Here is a 19,322-nt window from a genome sequence, read left to right as displayed (position 1 = left end):
CAGAAAAGCTAATAAGTCTGTTTTTTTTAGTTTTTTTTTAGATCTATTGAATTCTTGTTTCGCCAGGGGAAAAAATTCGGACTTTTTCCTCACAATTCTAATTCTAGAATTGTAACTCATAATTGCAAGTTTACATCTCGCAACCCCGACTTTTCCCCTTAGATTTCTGGATTTACTTCTGGATTTTCTCAGATTTACATCTCGCAATTTTGACTTTTTATTGGAATTTTGAGATTAGGCCTATGGCAATTCTGGCAATTCAGATTTTTTTCCCTCTGAATTCTGAGTTTACGTCTCGCAATTGTTTTTAACACCAACAAATAGAATAAACTTTTTTTCTCACAACTGCGAATTTATGTCTAGCAATTCTGACTTTTTTCTCATCAGAATTGCGATAAAAAAGTCAAAATTGTGAGATAAAAATCCGCTATTGCCTTTTTATTATTTTACCAATGGTGGAAACAGAATTGCAGAATTGTTTCTCTCTTGAGTACGTGCTTATTTTGAATAAGTAATTACTTCACAACCGCTATAAAAAAGAAAAAGAAAAATTCTATATAGTATGAGTGTGTATAGTATGAATGTAATCTGGATGTATACTACATTCGCCATGTTGTCATTATCATGTGACCTACCATTGTTGCGTCGCTTCACTGGCATTCTCATATCCTCTCCCGTGGCCTCATGGGATAGTAAAGTGTCCATCGAATGCAAACTTCAGAATCTCACCGGAAGTATGCTTTCCAATACTCTTTTATGCACTATGAATTCTTACATAGCAGGCCTACTACTTTTGTCACAGATTCTGCAGAACCACATACTGTCAAATTACTCTCACTAATTTTACAATATCTTTCTGTGGCAGAAGTAGTAAGAATAGTACGCTAGTATGCGGTTCCGAATTCAGCCATACTGTTTTTTGCCTACTATATAATAGAGAAGTATGCGATTTCGGTATTCATCAATTGAAGCCCGGAACCCTTGTAATTCGTCGTGTGTTTCTCCCCGGACCGGTTACCATTTCCGCCTAAACATTGTCCTTGGTTTCCTCTAGGAGGTGATATGGAAAGTTAAGTGTTCTGACTTCAGAAAAGCCTGTTATCTGGGAACATGGGACTTCTGCCTGATGAGGCGAAACGTCTTCCTCCTCCGGGGATCGTCAACAGAAATTCGGTGTGGCTCGGGCTGTGCGGCTGGGCGTGCGCGATGCTGCACAACAGCTTGAACCGCAGGCCTGCACTCAAAGCCGGTGAGAACAAATCTGCACCAATGCAGTTCTAATATATCATACCTGTAACAAACACATTGTCATTTGAAGGCATAATAATGTCAAATGAATGCGTTCCTGGCTAATTTGACTTTGCAGTCTTTACACAAATGAACTGTGGTGGTTCAGACATGGTGGTAGTTTGACATTTACATGTTACTGAATGAACACATTAATATGCCTTATTTACGTGGTACCATGTAAAAAAAAAAAAAAAAAAAAAAAAAAAAAAATATATATATATATATATATATATATATATATATATATATATATATATATATATATATTTATATATACTATGGTTACTACCATTGGGACATTTTTATTACCAAGACCAATAGAATTACTATTGCACTCGTTCTTATCACCTCAGCCAATAATATTGCTTGTGACTGTATATAATTTGCATATAAGCACTATATTGATTTCATTTAGTAGCTTAAATATCAAAATGTGATTTAAAATGTATACAGTCATACCATCTTTAAAGTTAGCATGAAACATAAGCCTTTTCTATTCTATTGTTACGTATTTGAGTGAAACTGTTTCACAAACAAGAAGAAAAAAAGGGAGGACTTGATTTTGTCCATGGGGAATTGATTGGATGGTTGTGGTTTGCTATTGGTGGATCTCATGTGAGTGACCGGTTGCCCCGCCCTCACACCAGTAAACATGTCATTAGAGAAGAGATATGTCGATGTAAGAAATAAATCATGTATAGTAAATAGTGCAATATTATAAAAAAAAATAGGAATTGTCTAGTTGATTTCATGGTGACTTTGAATGAAGATTAAAAAATCAACTGGACTCGAAACCGCAAGCATGCAAAACAGTCACTGGATTTATGCATGGATTATGATAGTACTTTGACTTTCCACCTGTTTTTTGTTTTTATATATATATACAGGTGTTCATCGCCAAACACTGTTCGTAACCATTGGATGGTTCATTGGCTATCATCTCACAAAATATGAGAATTACAAATATGCCACATTGGACAGGGACATGAATGAGTACATCCGGCTGCATCCTGATGAGTTTCAACAGAAAGGTAACAACAACACATGGAAATCCAGCCACATTAGTGTTTTAAATTACTCTGCATGTTGCCACAATACTTTCATTCCTTTAACTTTTTCATTTCTCTTTCTCAAACCAGAACGGAGGACATTTGCCGAAATCGTGGAGCCGTTTCATCCAATCCGTTGAGAGGATGTAGTTGTCACGAGGAACATGAAGACTATAGTTGAAAATCTGGTTTAACAGGCTTTTCTGTTATAAATACTCTTATATTGATTTATTAAGTTGTGTACTCAATGTCATTAAACTATTTAAAAGAACAATCTGATTTCTTTATTTGGGGTTTCATTTGTTTTCCAATGCACATCCAGATTAGTTTATTTTTAGGGACATTCAACACAAAACGAAACCATTATTTACCCACCCTCAAAAAACAAGATTAACTGCTAGAAAACACATCAAAATGTATAATAATCTGTGAAATTACACAAGGGTGATTAAATGATGGCAGAATTTTCATTTTTGGGTGAACTGTTTCTTTCACAATCTGAATTATTATGCATGATGTGTAGGATACTGATTATGTCATTATGCATGACATAATGTCAAAAAGCATGTTGCATAATTCAAGGGCATGCATACATGAGGCCCTCAGAATCCCTGAAATGACCTTACAGATGATTGTGACAGGACTGTCAATAGACCATTTGGGAGCAGTTGTTACAGTTGTGTCACTGTAGCTGCGCACACATTGTGTTGGCAGAAAACTGGTGGCAACAAGTGGAGGAAAACCTATTTTCTGCCACCAGGCAAGCTCTGCCCACAACATCATTACTGTTTGCAAACACCCAAATAGTCTGACATTTGAGTGATCTTTCTTGTCGTACACAATATATTTATTTTCTGATCATTTATTAACTGAGCTGTTTTTAAAGGGACATGAGTTGTCTAAGAAAATGTACACTGACACTGCCCATAAATTAGAATCATAGTGTTTTAATCTGTTGTTCATTTGTCCCTATAACAAGCTGGACATGTTTTGATCCACCATTTCATTGATTTGGTTTAATAAAAGATTAAGTTTATTTACCCAGAGCTTGACCAAAATAATTTTTCAAATGTTTTACATCACCGTATCATGATTCAACAAAAATCTATTTTAAAACTGAGTTTGATTTTCTAAATCTTATGATGTCCAAAAGGAATGACCCAACTGATTTCAGATAGACTTTGGCACGGATATTGTACCGATAGCGCTCCTCATGCAATCCCAGGAGTTTTGCAACTGATTCAGTTACCCTTGGTTTACTTGTGAAGCTCATCGATTTCTTTTCTTTCTTTTTTTGTCATAAATTCACAGTTAAAAAAACAGATTATTCCAGTAAACTGAAATTATTATAGGACTTTCTAGAAAGTGTGTACTTTAGAGTTATTATCATTAACCAAACTTAAAACTATATTGTTAAATTAAATAAAGCTACAATAAAATATAAATATTAGAAAGGGGAAACTTAAACTATATGAAATATTGAAATGTAGCCTTGGCAACTAAAATTAGTTGAAGCACTAAAGTTTTTACCTGGGGAAAATAAATTCTAAATTCTAGTATTTAAAATGACACAATATGGGTTGTCCATACTTTTGATTTAAATAACGTATTAGTAAATGTTGAAATTAATATTAACTAAGATTAATAAATGCTGAAGAAGTATTGTTCATTCTCAGTTCATATTAACTAAGGTAGTTAACTAATGTTAACTAATGAACCTTATTGTAAAGTGTTACCATATAAATAAAAGCACTGGTGTACATACAGTAATTTTGCAATATTGACATGAATTGTCTTTTATTGGCTTATATTTGTTGCATCTCTGAAGATTTCACTATGTACTGGTTATTTTGACTGAAAGTACACATGATGACATATATATATATGTAATATATGACAAACAAATGATGTACAATTATGTCTTGAATAATGAAGTTCTTTTATAAGTGTTTCAATGATCTTGTGTACTTCACAAAATAAGTATTCTGAAATCTCTTATATGAGGAAGCAGTTATTTTTTTAGATATCAAATTAAAAAAATTCCTCACAATAGTTCACTGACAATAATTACAAAGAATGCTAAATATTATTGCAAGCCAAATGTAAAGTAGGAAAAAAAATTATTAGGAGAAATTTAAATATTAGTTATTTTAAATAAGATTCTAAAACAAAATCATTTTTCAGATTTTTTATTGCATGTCACATAGATAGTGACAAGGACGTAAACAGCTTTCCGGGTAACTTAATTGCTTCCGCCTCAAGATGGATTCTTCCTCGAGATGTGCTGAATCCTAATGGCCGACCCCAATGATGTCCAAGTATTTCTCAGTCAAGTTCTGGGACTTGTTTGCGAGCGTAGCCATGACTGTGAACAGTCCCCGCAGATGGAAGTGGAAAAGCGCCTCAGGTTCGGCCTCCAGCAGGGGCTCCAGGCCTTTGTGCAGGGCGGCGTGACTCTTGGTATTGCCGTCGTCGTGAGGGAAGAGCCCGCTCTCCACTGTGTTCTTGATGGCTTTCAGCATAAGGTAGGACTCATACAGGTCCATGCTGTTGTCGGCGGCCTCGCAGTCCTGAGCCTCGTCGTACGGCACATCTCTCAGGAGGCTGGGAAGAAGGACGGTCTGCTCCATATTGCGCACCACTGTGCTGTAGCGCCTCAGGGCCAGCAGGAGGGAGTTTCGGTTCAGCCTAGAGTCAGGGGACTGCATGATGTCTCGGTAGGTTTCAGGCTGAGGGCGTCTCTGATGGTGAAGTGGCTGAGGCCTGGATGCAGTGCAAGATCTGGAGAAAGAGGCTCTTTTTATAGTGTGTCTATGGGGCAGTTATGCAACATAGTGGCCTGATCTGGCAACAGCTAAAGCGTTCATTTGAGCTAACACACCCCTCCCTAAAGTTTATTTCTTCACAGCATGATATTCTGGCTTCCATGCAGTTTACAGAAGGACACTGACCCCCAAATCGCATGGTTTACATCAGACCCTCTCTAGGGAAAGAGAAGTTTGCTAAACTGTATTAAATGTGTACTTGTAGTGCAATCTTAGAAGTTTATTTTAAATAAACTGTACTGGCAGCACTATTATTTTTAAAATGAAAAGCCATTTTTGTGTACTTAAAGAGAGTTCACTTTCATGTTTCTTAACATACTTAAGTACGATTTTAAAAAGTGTACTTTTTAAAATTGTCAAATTAATTTACACTTTAAATCATTATGTTTTAATAATCTTTTGTAGTGCTTTACTTTCCCCGAAATTTATACTAATATATTGGTAACTGTACAAATAAGTCTCCATTTGTAAACATTAGTTAACATATGTTAATTAACATGAACCAACAATGAAAAATACTTTGAAAACATTTATTAATCAGGGTTAATATTAATTTCAACATTTACTAAGACATTATTCAAATCGAAAGATGTTAGATCAAAAGATCTGTTAATATTATTTAATGGACCTTAACTAACAGAACTAACAATGTAATTGTATTAACTAATGTTAACAATTATTATTAAATACAAATGCATTGGTCAGTGTTTGTTAATGTTAGTTAATGCATCAACAAACATTAACTACTGGGACCTTATTGTAAAGTGTAACCAATAGGGGTGTGACGAGACGCTTACTCCACGAGACGAGACACGACACGAGATTGGGTTCACGAGAACGAGACAAGACGAGATTTTTACACAATTTTTAAGAAATCCTCAATGATGAAATGTATGAATGGAAAATAGTATTTTATTCAACTGAAAATCACAAAATGCAAAACAATTTAGGTGCATTTTGAAATCAACTTGTAATGAATGTTATTTTACTTCTATTTTAATGAATTCTATGCAGTAAAGGACATGCAAACACTGCAAAATGTTTTGCTATAAACTCTACCGTCTGGCTTCTCCCCTGTACGATTTCACATGAGAAATCTAACTCCTTTCCACAAATCGAACATAAAAAATAAAACAGTATAAATAAAATTAATATAAATAACTGAAATAACACTTTAAATGCAAACAGTAAGTGTGTAGGCTATCCATAATCAAAGTAGCCTACTGCTCTCTCAAAACTACAAGTTCAAACAGAAAACATTTTTTTCTTCAAGCATGAAAAAGAGATAAATTAACTACACAGAACAGACTAAGATTATGGTCATGTTCTTTTTCAAGAATATAAGCATGTCGACGATTTCTGGCAGCAGTTGAGACCTTTGGGCAGGGCTGCACAATATGAGGAAAAGCTGCGATGTGCGATAACATTGTTTAATATTGCGATGACTATATGACTTGTGATATGTGAATGTTAGCTATACTGTTCCCATGTCTTAGTGCTTTAATAGGTTCTTTGCGCGATAGGTCAAATGTTTATTACCTGCCTGGTTCAGATTACACTATTTTAGCGCGATTTTGGCACGATCCGTTTCGTGGAGATTCGTAAAGGACAACGGGCGTCGGGACGCAAGATTCGATCGTTTCATTTCGTATAGTGTGTCATAGTGGGCGACAACCTACGCGTCTGCGATGCTTCGGGACATCACGACAGAAAGACTAGCATGTTTAATTTTAACGGTCCTCCACGACGGGTTGAGTGTGAGCGAGAGTGAGTGTGCGCGAGTGAGTGAGAGTGCGAGCAACAGTGAGTGTGCGTGAGCGTGTGTGTGTGTGTGTGCGCGCGAGTGAGTGAGTGAGCGAGGGACAGTGAGTGTGTGTGTGCGCGCGGAGTGTGTGTGTGATTGGCCCGGCACACAAATGATTTAAAAGTGGCAGGGGCATCTTCAATACTAATTTCACCCTCACGCTCCATCACGCTGACATCACAACAACTCACGAGACAAAGTTTCACCTCGACGAGAAATCTCGTCGCGTTTTAATCTCGCGAGATCTCGTAACACGAGATCTCGTCACACCCCTAGTAACCAATATATTATTGCAAATTCATCATTACAAATGTGTAATTACAAATATATCTGGTATATGTAACCCCTCACCCGGGTCCTACTCACATCCTAGCTGGCCTCTGTTACATTTATATGGTTCTTATAAGAAGTTTCGAGAAATAACATTAAAGTATATTTTAGTTAGTTCAGTTTAATTAGTTTACTATAAATGCTTGTCCATAACTATATTTCAAAGGCAATAGAAGTAATTCTGAATTTAAATATAAAGATATACTTAGGTGGGTAAAAAAAGCCATCTTAAATGAATTGTGGTTTAACATGCAATTAAGTGTCTGAAAACACTGCATTATGTTCATACTTAAATATATTCTTTTGAAGTATATCTTTAAACGTACAAACATCACTTTTTTAAATTCAGAATTAACTCAATTTAAATGTCAATACATCATCAGTCCTACTTCCCAAACATGTTTTTGTCTTAACCTGATTCACTATGGTAAACCTACTATAAGCATTTATATTTTAGACCTGTTGGGATGGTTTAGTGGGAAATTGCATACATACGTCACTCGTGTCTCATCATATCAGAGAAAAGGCTGCTTTGACGTGTGTATGGTGTGGGATGGGAGTGGGAGAGGTTAGTTGACACAACGAGTGAGAAAGGTTGACATTGAGCATCTAAATCTGCATCCTCCGGGAAATCACACGTTTAAAACAAAAAGCTGAACCAAGGAGAGTCTGCTGGCAAAAAGAGAATGTGACAAAGCTCGTAATAAAACAAGAATCAACATGGGCTTGGCTTTTCAGAGATGGTGCGAAATGTATTTGAAATGTTGTAAAAGTGTTTTACTAAGCGGCACGCTTTAGTTAATCAACAGGTGATTATAAGGTCTTTTATTGAACAGATAAATTGTCATACGTAGCTCTCTAACAGAGTTGATTGTAAAGCATTATCTATTGTGAAGATCATTTCATTATGGTTGTTGTAGCGCTGTGCTGGAATTTATTTTCAAGGGAGTACTGTGTCTATAGCTACAGTAACGTCTTCAGCTAGTCAGCTTGAGATCCTTTCAATCTAAACTGGTTGTAACTAAGTTTGTTGATAAGGGAAGGAGGATGCGGGAACCGGCGAACGTTTAAAGACTTTAATAAATAAACACAAAAGGAAAGTAAAAGCGGAAGCCCCTCACGGACGACTGCCGCACAGACATAAACTAAACATAAAATAATGTCCAGACCTGGTCCTCTCTCGTCCTTCACTGCGGTCGCTCCTCCTTTTATGCTTCCGTAGCTCCTCCGTGAGATACGTTAGTAATCAGTAATCATTAATAATCACGCCACCGCTGCTTGTCACACTGGTCAGATCTCTTAAGCCTAGTAGTGGTAACCATATTCATCCGCACAGTCACTCAGAACCGGAGCACAACCTCAACAATGTTCTTCCTCAAAATGCATGCAGCTTCAGTCTTAAGTTACATAATGTACCTTTAAAAGTGTTTTTTAAGTATGCTCAAGGGATTTATTTCCTCAAATCAGTCAAGATCAACACTGTATCATCTGATAACTAAAAAGGGTTAAGGGCACCAATGCCACTTTAAAACATTTGTAAATGTAATGTCTGCGGATTTTACAGGATTGAAAGGCTATAAAGGGAGAGATGAATATGATCTATTTCTGATCAGTTAAAGTGCAAAGACATTCAAGGTCAGATCTGTTTGGATTGGCTCTGATCAGTGCATGTACAGACCGATATCTTAGTGCTGCTGTCATGCAACCAGACTGTACAACATCATTCATGTTTGGAAAGCACAGTCAGACTGTTTACACAATGTCTGTGATGAAATAAAATCATTTTTTGGAACATAAAATGGGGTTATGAAATCTATTCAAACAGACTTTGGGCATTGCGAGTTAAAGTTCATTGCTAAGAGTTAACTTCACGTTTAGCACGTGTCATTCCAAAAATCCAATATAATTTATAATATTCTATATAATATTTTCAAGATTGTGCTGCTGCATACATTAGACACATATAGGGGCTTTAAAGTGAAAATGATTTGGAAAGTTAGTGTTCAGTGCAAAGAGCTTTAGATGAAATATGAGACATGTGAAGATGTATTATGAGCAGAATATATTTTCTGTGATATTTATGACTGATTAAAATAACATGTAATAAAGTCTTTAATATTGATCATGCTGTATAGGGTAGGCCTAGGCAACTCTGGTCCTCGAGGTCCACTTTCCTGCAGAGTTTAGCTCCAATCCAGATCAAATTAATCTGTCTGTAGCTTTGTTGTGATCCTGAAGACTTTGATTAGGTTGTGCAGGTGTGTTTGATTAAGGTTGGAGTTAAACTTTGCAGGAAAGTGGATCTCGAGGACCAGAGTTGCCCATCCCTGCAGAGTGCAGAAGGATAGTGCATAAAGTGAACACAATACTTATTTAGTGTGGAGTTCCTGTAGCTCAAACAGTAAAGTATGGCAATAGCGAGGCCAAGATCATATGTTCAATTCTCAGGGAAGGCATGACCTGATAAAGTAAATAAAAATAACTTACCATTTTCTCTTAAAGCATGGGTGCAAAACTCAGCACCTGGAGGACCACAGCCCTGCAGAGTTTAGTTCCATCCCTGCTTCAAAACTCATACCTGTATGTAAAAATTGTCTGAAGGACTTGATTACTTGGATCAGGTGCATTTAATTCGGACTGAAGCTAAACTGAACTGAAGCTGCATTAGAAAGCTTAGCTGACTTGTTGCCCTATCAGGCAATGAGTTTGCAGGCATATTAGAAGACACCTCACAAAACTGACATCTGAGGCATGCAGCATAACGGATTAATAATCTACAACAAAATAGAGAGAGCTTTGGTAAGAACTAAGCAAATATTTAATACCTACAATACTAATTTATTGCTAGAAATTACATCAAAAGTGGAAAATGTTGGTCAAAAATGTACATTTATACACAAACTGACAACCAAAAGCAACGTTCAGACTTATTTATTTTTAGCTCAACTGGCTCGGAACGGAACTCACAGGATTGCCACCTCCATGAAAAAGTAGTGCATATCGAATGAAAGTTCGTCTTCAATTTATACATATTTATATACATTTACAGTATACTGAAAAACTTTGTTACAATATTCCTTTCCCACTTTGTTGCTTGACTCTTGTACTTTCCAGGGACAAGAATGGGAATATATTTAGTTTAGTGTTTGTTTACTTTAAAATAATAATTATTTATAAGGTAGTGAAAATGGGTACTTCATGATTTAAAACCATATTTTTTCATAAGTAGGTCTACTATTCATTTATTTAGGTAATTTTTTTTAACCTTTAAATGCCTTTCCTCTAATTTAAAGCAACAGTGACAGTGAAGACAGGAATCAGTAGTCCAAATGTGCATTAGACTGCATTTATTTATATAAGGCAACAAGTTAAAATTGCTACGTTGTCTATATTCAGCACAAAATCTCAAAAGTCAGAATGAAGATTACATACATCAATAGAAAAACTGTACAATTATTTATAATACTCGCCCCTCCATACACAGTGTCCCCAAAACAGTATTTGGACACTTATAGTAAGTCTTAAATCTTAACACGTTTGAATGTGTATTCCAAAATATCAAGCAAAGTGGTCTTGATGCCCAAGTTCATGACAATCGCTCCCATTACACAACCCGAAAGTCTTAGTATTTTTAGTCTCCATTTTGAACAGTATATCTATTGCTTTATTAAAATTTGTATATGTGAAATGTTTTGCTTAAAAAGAGTGCTTGTGCCTGTGCTATCTTTAACACTGCAATAATAATGAACGTAAAACACTTAGAGAACGTAAAACACTTGGAGCTCTGATTTGTACCACTTGACTGCTTCAGATTAATTTCGCCGTTGATAGTTTGCCGTAACGCATAATTCCGAGTCTGAGAACGTGAAGAGCTCCAAGTAGAACGCCTCAGGTTGCCATCTCTTAATCACGGTAATTACGACATGACGTGAACGCAGAATAAGCTTGTAGGTTTGGTTCAGGAGGAACTGTAAAAGGCGGCTGCTGCTGTTTGTGTGCAGCGTTCTGTGACTGTGCATAGCCTCATGTTCGCGCTGGTGTGATGTCTACGCGAGCAGGTGCGTGGAGGTATGCAAACACATAAGTTGACAGGCAGGTAGGATATCGGACCGAATGCAATGATTGGACGAACATTTTTTGGTCCTGAAACTTCCACAGAAAATATATGTAATGTTTTGAATATTTAGACCACTTCTATTATTGATTGCTATCAGAATGTGAAGAGAGTTTTAACTAGTATAACAAAAAATGTTTATGAAAAACACTGCCTACCCTAGTTTTAAACCATGGATTCATCTCCTCTTGTGTCATTTCTTCCTGCAAGAATGACATTTTCAGACTTGTAGAGGTGATGCAGTTAAGAGTAGAGGGGAAGAGAGCTCTGCTAACTAGAAATCTGAGGCACAGAGACAGAGAGAAAGTGTTTGAAAGACACAATCACAGATGTTGATGATGGTGATCGCTCATGTCCACCTCTGAGATGCTGCTAGCAGGTTTCACCCTCCACTGAGTCTGTTTTACGCTTTCCAGCCACAGAGTTGATCATCTTCAATTAGGAGGGGATCCTTGTATTGTCCAATGCATCATACATTGGCAGTCACTCCTTCTTTTTCTGCCCATTGACTATGATCTCCAGGACATGTGTGAGGTCCATCATCTTGGTGAGCATCTCCATGATGTCAGGATGTTCTTTAGCGCCTGTGATGAACTCTTCTAATGTCAACTCACCTGCCAAAAGTACAGACATGCTATTTTAAGGGTGACTCCTTATATTATTATTATTATTATTATTATTATAATATATAAAACATAATAAATAAAAATATACACGTCATTTTATAAATGCCCGTTCACATCAAAGACGATAACTGTAACGATAATGATAAATATATAGTTCTAAAAATAGTTCTAAATGTATAATAGCAGAGTTGACACCACAACTATAACAATGATGGCACAGAGAAACAATATCGTTGGAATCACTTTCAGACTTTTTTTTTTTTTTTCAGCTGATGAACAATAAAAACATTGAAAGCCAATCAGAATTCATCCTGCTTTAAAGAGCTTGAGCATTTAAAGCAGCAGATGACAAAACTCAGCGTGCACTTATAACAGGCTCAGCCAAGCCAAGGCTCTAGCCAAGGCTCAGTGTGGACACTAATATAGTTATCTTTACAGTTATTGTTCTTGGTGTGAACGGGCCTTACACATAGCATTATATTTTTAATAAAATTGTTTTTAGCATTGTGGCATTCATTGTTATTTTAGTATCATTGAAATACTATTATATTTTTTATTATGAATATTTTGAATTAGTTTTTATTTTTAACTTCTCCATTTTAATTTTAGTCAAGGTTTCAAGTTTTTGTAATTGTCATGTGTTTTGTAATTTTTAGTTTTTTTAATATGTCTATAATTATTTTAGTATATCAAGTTAAACTAAATTAAAAATGTTTTCTTGGCAACTAGCTGAAACAAAATAAGTTCAAGTCTTTTTTTATATTTTATTAAATATCAGCTAAAGTTTATTTTATTTCAAGTAACAAAAATGTTTTTTTTTATTTTTTTTAAGTTTTAGTTAACTGTATATATTATTCTGTAACTAATATTCGCTTTAGTTCATACCTTTGTTCTTATCCTGATTCTAGAAAGAAATTCAACATTAACCTTGACCCTTATTAAAGGCAGTAGTGGCATTAGCCTAATGGTTTTAAATGTGGGCTGCTAATACGGATCAAAGGTTGTAGGTTCAATCCTGAACAGAAAGGGCTTGTAGAGTGCAACTCTGTGTAAATGTTTACCTTGAGCAAAACACAAACGCCACAGTGCACAACTGCATTCTCTAATCAAACTCACACCCGTTAATTTTCAGACTCACAACAACCGCATTTTCGTCATATGTGTGAGAGAGCCGCTCTGGGGTGCGTTTCCCATACAACGACGTAACTCGCTGCGTACGTTGCATCGTTGAAGAAATCGACTAGCTAGTCACGACAGTTTCCCGAAACTATACTGTGGCAAATTGGTCGTTCAACCACGTTGGTTAATGATGTCACACTGGTGGTGGAGTAATAACTAATTTTAACAAATCTGTTGAGATTGAATTAATGTTAGATGTTTTGATATAAATTACGGACATGGCATCTGAGGACTATTTCAAATTTTCTCAGTTATTTTGCTCTATTTCCAGATTCGATCATAGGCTCGTTCTTACGTGGTATATTCTCACATATGCGCACTCTTCAAAAACGGTGCTTTAAATCTCTTGACAAACTAAAAGACGTAAATGACATTTGTATTTATTCTAAATAAAAGATACAGATTGCACTGAATGTCATCTTGCTTATTTTGCTCAAGACAAGGATTTATTAAGTCCACATGTCAGGCAAACAAGAAACTATCAACCACATTACCACAATTCAAGAGCTGTCGTTCTAACCACACTACTTTGCGATGCTGTTTGCGAATGTTCGTTAGAACTGTGTTTTCGGGAAACGGCGACTCGTTGAACTATGCTGATTACGACGGAACTTGCGACCAAAGTTGGCTAACGATGCTTTTGGGAAACGCACTCCTGCGCTGCAAAAAACGCATGTCCACAGTGTGTCCGCATGTGGTTTCGCTCTCTGTAACTTACAGCGACGGGGATATGATCTGTGTGACATCTGAAGGTTTTAGATTTAGATCTGTCGGTTAATTTAAGATTTGATGGATTAACTTTTGGCTTGATTGGACTCTTGTCATGTCAAAAGTTAAGACTTTTCCGTTTTATGGATGACGCCATCTTTGATATTACCTTGGTCACTGTCGCTATGACTACTGATAAGAGAATACTGACTTGACGGCCGTTGCATGTTCAACAAGACAGTATTCAAGATGCTACTATAAGTTACTGTGTGAACAGGACATTTTGAGACTCACACTTGCAAGTATGCAGTTGTCAATCCCAAAAACTGAGAGTGTGAACATAGCATGATCTGGCAGCTCTTACCTTCATTATTAACATCAATCCTCTCATAGATCAGAGTCACAATATCATCTGGAGGGATCTCATAACTCCGGGTAATGTCTTGGATGGCCTGGAAAAGATGAATAAATACTGTATTCATATTTTGTGTTTTACTACCTTCGCTGTCTTACTGACCCATGTCTAATTTCCCTCGTCTTTGAACCAACATCTGTCGTGTGGCTTCAGAAGTTTTAATGAGATCAGATTCATAAACATTATGTGTCCAAAAATCATTGACTTGGAAGTAGGGTTATTATTAACTAAAACTAAAACCATTAACGTTTTCATTAGTTGAAATAAACTAAACTTTAGTTGAAATTAAATTATATAGGCCTATATATATATATATATATATTTTTTTTTTTTTTTTTTTTTTTTTTTTTTTTTTCGCATGCGATCAATACATATAATTTGACCAATTTGTCTTATTTAAACAACAAAGAGGTACAAAACTGTCTAAATAATTATGTGCCATGGACAGGTGTAATAGGATATAAAATCTATTCTGAAAATAAGGGAGCTCAGCCCATTGACATCATGGACTCTGGTTAGGATTAAAAACAACTGACTTTCCCCAGTCTAATCTCTACTGCAGTAGGCTAGTCGGTTTAAAAGTACACACGAAGCAGGTTACCTCATGGAGGCTTCCATGTTGAGGTCACACGACCAGTCAACTTCTACGCTTTGTCTCCATTATCTCCCTGTTACTGGACACTTTTGTTTGTGGAATAAAAGAATCATGGCTAACTGTGTATAGTGTATTTCTACAATGGCATCAGTAACTGAAAACCATTTAATTTACGAGTGATTGTACCTTTAAAACAGAACTCTAGTGTGAACAATTGGTTCTACATCAAAGAGTTCGCTAAGTACAGGAAAAAAATTATACTTTACTTTGAATATGGTCTCCATTTCATCTCTGTCAATCTTGCCGTTTCCATCCTGATCAAAGAGTTTGAAGTACCACTTCAGTTTCTGGTTTATCTCTCCTTTCAGTAGCAGACTTACAGCTGCGATGTATTCTACAAAATCTATATAGCCATCCTGAGGAGAAAAAAAGGATGAATATCAGAAATAAAGAAATAAATAAAAGAATATATGTTATTATATGCTATGCTAAAGCAAAAAAGCATTTCAGACAGAACGTGTTGTTTATGTTGAAAAACGTCTCGGTAACGTATGGTAACCCACGTTCCCTGAAAGAGGGAATGGAGACGTTCATCGGAGGGATCCGACAGAAATGGGATCTTCGCAGAGAGACCAATCTACTTCGAGAGAAACTAAACGAGCCAATGCACATTGGCATGCGATAATTGTGCCAGCTGCTTCTATCACGCAGTGCAGGTATATAATGAGCAGAAGGTGCAACGCATCTTTGGTTTTCGCTGAGGAGCCGAGCCAGGGACCCGGCCGTCTGCAGCGATGGTACAACAACATGGCGACAGGACGAACGTCTCCGTTCCCTCTTTTAGGGAACGTGGTTTACCATACGTAACCGAGACGTTCCCTTTCATGTCGGTCACTCCAACGTTCTTCGGAGGGATCCGACAGAAATGGGATCCCTACCAACACGTCATGTTGTTGGCCCTTCCAGTGCCCTGCATAAGCCTCACTTTTCTCCCTTTATTAGGGGCAGAAGCTTATGCGGGGAGTCCCGGCCACTGATGTTCCACAAGACCCACTCAGTAAGAACATTGGATAACACTGGGAAAGGAGGAACGCCCAACGCCCAGGAGGAAGCAACACTTCTAGTTGAGTGCGCTCGTAACCCGAACAGGCAAGGCACGTCTTGGGATTGATATCCCGCATCCAGAAACACACGAGTGGAATGTCACACTCGTGTAAGCTCCTTTAGGAAAATTTGCTCTCTTTCGAGTGCTGAAGCACACAGGGGGGTGTCCACGGCCAACAGCGGGAAATAGTGCAATCCGCTGAGGCACTCAACCGAACCGACCACGTTCAGAGCTGTGAAAACAGCTGTTTTTTTTTGTTTTTTTTTGAGGTGATCACACCGTGACACACAACATGAAGGTGAGGGCTTCTTCAAAAAAGAACACTCAAAAAGTTGTCTCTTCTTTAGAAGTTAGACTGCTGGAACAGAACATGAATCAGCTCAGCTCCTTAGCGAAAACCAAAGATGCGTTGCACCTGCTGCTCATTATATACCCGCACTGCGTGATAGAAGCAGCTGGCGCAATTATCGCATGCCAATGTGCATTGGCTCGTTTAGTTTCTCTCGAAGTAGATTGGTCTCTCTGCAAAGATCCCATTTCTGTCGGATCCCTCTGAAAACCGATGATAGTATTTCCACAACTTTCCAAAAGAGGAGAAAAATATTGATTGATTACAGATTGATTACAGCAGTCAGAAGAGAGAATGATGTGAAATTTTCCGTCACTCTCTCAGCCATTTATTATTAGAAACATCCTCACAGCAGCGTTAATTAATTTTTTACTGCCAAGTTAATATAACACAAATTATAGTGTTATAAATGTATATATATAAATTAAAATATGAAAAACGTTACTAGATTTGCGATGTTGATAACTGAAAACCTGTGAAAAATGTCCAAATGCCGCGTTCACGCCATGTCGTATTTACCATAATTTCGAGACGACAACGCTTGACTTTCTACTCAGAGCTGGTTACCTCCTCAGACTGGGAATTATGCATTTTTATTGCAACACTATCAACGCCTAAATGAATCTCCAGCGTTCAGGTGGTACAAGTAGGAGCATTCCTGGCTTACATGTTGTAATTACAAGCTCTATGAGGACGTGAACGCTTTTTGAAATCTCGGAATTACGGTAATTACGACAAGGCGTGAATGCACCTTCAGCCTACTTTGAAAGGCTTGCGCACTCAACTGTGTGTGAGACCCAGCGGAAAGTGGACAGTGAAGTATAACTGGGCCTTTAGTCACGACCAAAGCCCAAAGTATACTTGGCTTAGCGATTCGAACACCTGAATACATAGCCTTTGTCGCTCAACACTTGCGCACTAAAGTGTCATCCTTGTCCAGTGTCTAAGCTAGTTCTCTCCGCAAGTTATGATCAATAAATATGTCTTCAAACTTTGCATGTATTTCAACCCTTTCGCAGTACCGGTTTCTATTTTGACTGAGAAACAACGGACTGGACAAAACGATTGTACAAGCACACATTTTACACGCCACACAGTCAGAAAAATCTGACTATGCACACAGACGAAATTTTTATTTGTGCACTGTACACGTATGCATAAAAACCAAAGTATACTTTGGCATTTAGAGTTTTAAAGCGTTTTCCAAAATTACATTTTTTAAATCACCTTACTGTGCTTACATAAAACATAATATAAGCTGACTGAGATGATACAGAGAGACCTTTTTCATGGCATGACCGGTTTAATAGCAAAATATTCCACCATATACTGGTACATTCATGTCACACTTAAAATCACTCTTCCACATGGTCGGATATGCAATTGACATATTTCCTCAATTGCGAGTAAATCTTCAGTCAGGTGAAAATTAACATTTGTCTTTAACAACACTGTGAAAGTGAGCAGCTAGACAACAATGCTGATACAACTATTCTGTAGATATCTATGGGAATATGCATCACATGACTAAATGTGTGTCATTGTTTTTGAATACCTCAATTTCCATAGTCCACACTACAATGCAAAATCAGCATTTTCAAATTGATCAACTTGGTATCCACCGTTTTTACTAGATAAAAATGGCATCTCATTGTGGACAGAAGGTTAAAAAACGTAAAGAAAAAGATGCGTTTTCAGATTTATCTGGATTAAAGTGGACGTAGCCTACCTAGGACAGATTAACTGGATTGGGAAAAGGATTCCTGTGGACTGTAGGCCAGTAATAGGATTGTTCATTGTTCATGTAGACATATGACTTTCGATGATTTAATGATTTACTGTCACAATATTGTAATGTCTTTTTGTTTAAGTTTTCTCAGCAAATATTGATTTGTGCAATTAATTGTGATTTGATTAATAAATACTATAATTAATTTGATTAACATTATAATAGATTATTTTTTTAAAAACATGCACAATACTGAAGAGATTTTGGTGTCCTCTAAGATCAACTAAATGGCTGATATGCATTATATACCTAAATGTTCCATTCACACATTGATGTTAGTAAAAAACAGCTTTCTCTCACCCCATCCATGTCGAAGGTGAAGAAGACCTGGTCCACAAAGCTGCTGGCTTCCTCAGTCATCCCCTGCATCTGTAGCATGGCCTTGAGTTCAAAGAGCGTGATGAGACCGGAAGGCGATTCCCTCATGAATTTGTTGTACCAGTGGTGCATGTCCTCAGCCAAGACTTCATCCAAGCTGGATCCGTGGGCACCCATAACTCCACAGAGGACCTCTTTCTGAGTGAAATGTGGAAATGGTGTGTCAAATCCAGAAGTTCAGCAGTAGCAGCAGTCTATTCAGTGTGAGATGTGGAGTGTTGCAGCTCCAAGCCGGGATTGACTGTTGATGATGGCACAAATCCTAAAGCCCTGCAGACTAGGCAACTAAAATGAGAGATAACCCTTTAATTGGATAACTGTTGAACACTTCCAAGAACTAAAGGACATCTATGGCTGACAAAGAGGGAACTCTGAAAGTATAGTGACGGACTTACCCCTCCCACTGGGAAGGATAGGTCATGATTTGTCGTGATCCTGAACTTCCTTGCCTAGTCTGAGAGGGCTTAACATAATGATCAGTCACTTTCCATAGAGAGGTCAGCCAATAGGCTTTGATGTTCCTGGCCGTTCTGAGTAAACCCCGCCCATCGTGACTTGTTTCTCAAGCTTATGTAGTTGACCAAAGGATTTCTAAGGATGGTGAGTTCTCATATGGGGAAACCCTTTAGAGAAGGCTATATTTGAGTCTCTCAAAGAGTGGAACATATCTTGTGCAGAGGATATTTCAAGAAGCGAATAATCTACTGTACCAAGGGGCAAGATATAGTAGGTCTCTGTTAAATTTAAAGGGACTTAAGTAATTCAT

The 19,322-nt window shown here is 37.2% G+C and overlaps 3 protein-coding genes across 3 annotated transcripts; 1 reads left to right on the top strand and 2 right to left on the bottom strand.

Annotated features, from left to right (window-relative positions):
- The first annotated feature begins 998 nt into the window (after positions 1–998).
- ndufc2 (NADH:ubiquinone oxidoreductase subunit C2) lies at positions 999–2,618 on the top strand. Its single transcript, XM_084126534.1, has 3 exons — positions 999–1,249; positions 2,178–2,321; positions 2,430–2,618. Exons 1-3 carry the CDS (start codon positions 1,111–1,113, stop codon positions 2,477–2,479), a joined length of 333 nt encoding a protein of 110 aa, XP_083982660.1. The 5' UTR covers positions 999–1,110; the 3' UTR covers positions 2,480–2,618.
- A 1,894-nt stretch (positions 2,619–4,512) lies between these two features.
- On the bottom strand, positions 4,513–5,165 carry thrsp (thyroid hormone responsive). Its single transcript, XM_084127478.1, has one exon. It carries the CDS (start codon positions 5,045–5,047, stop codon positions 4,631–4,633), a length of 417 nt encoding a protein of 138 aa, XP_083983604.1. The 5' UTR covers positions 5,048–5,165; the 3' UTR covers positions 4,513–4,630.
- Positions 5,166–10,617: 5,452 nt separating this feature from the next.
- guca1c (guanylate cyclase activator 1C) lies at positions 10,618–19,018 on the bottom strand. The gene is made up of 4 exons (XM_084126440.1): positions 18,479–19,018; positions 15,202–15,351; positions 14,290–14,377; positions 10,618–12,026 (listed from the first exon to the last, which is right to left on the bottom strand). The coding sequence occupies exons 1-4, from the start codon at positions 18,671–18,673 to the stop codon at positions 11,896–11,898; spliced, it is 564 nt and encodes a 187-aa protein (XP_083982566.1). The 5' UTR covers positions 18,674–19,018; the 3' UTR covers positions 10,618–11,895.
- Positions 19,019–19,322: the final 304 nt, after the last annotated feature.

The sequence above is a fragment of the Abramis brama genome (assembly GCF_963993115.1).
Source record: "Abramis brama genome assembly, chromosome: 10".
NCBI lineage: Eukaryota > Metazoa > Chordata > Actinopteri > Cypriniformes > Leuciscidae > Abramis > Abramis brama.
The sequence above is the reverse complement of the archived record's forward strand: the minus strand, read 5'-3'. Positions and strand labels throughout refer to the sequence as shown.

Bases quoted from the DNA above. Each gene is read 5' to 3' on its own strand.
- ndufc2 (XM_084126534.1), top strand. From the start codon at position 1,111: ATGGGACTTCTGCCTGATGAGGCGAAACGTCTTCCTCCTCCGGGGATC. The intron at 1,250-2,177 runs GTGAGAACAAAT...ATATATATACAG, and splicing joins CAGGCCTGCACTCAAAGCCG to GTGTTCATCGCCAAACACTG. The intron at 2,322-2,429 runs GTAACAACAACA...TTCTCAAACCAG, and splicing joins TGATGAGTTTCAACAGAAAG to AACGGAGGACATTTGCCGAA.
- thrsp (XM_084127478.1), bottom strand. From the start codon at position 5,047: ATGCAGTCCCCTGACTCTAGGCTGAACCGAAACTCCCTCCTGCTGGCC.
- guca1c (XM_084126440.1), bottom strand. From the start codon at position 18,673: ATGGGTGCCCACGGATCCAGCTTGGATGAAGTCTTGGCTGAGGACATG. The intron at 15,352-18,478 runs GTGAGAGAAAGC...TTTTCTCCTCAG, and splicing joins TCACCTTCGACATGGATGGG to GATGGCTATATAGATTTTGT. The intron at 14,378-15,201 runs GTAAAGTATAAT...CATCTTTTCCAG, and splicing joins AAATGGAGACCATATTCAAA to GCCATCCAAGACATTACCCG.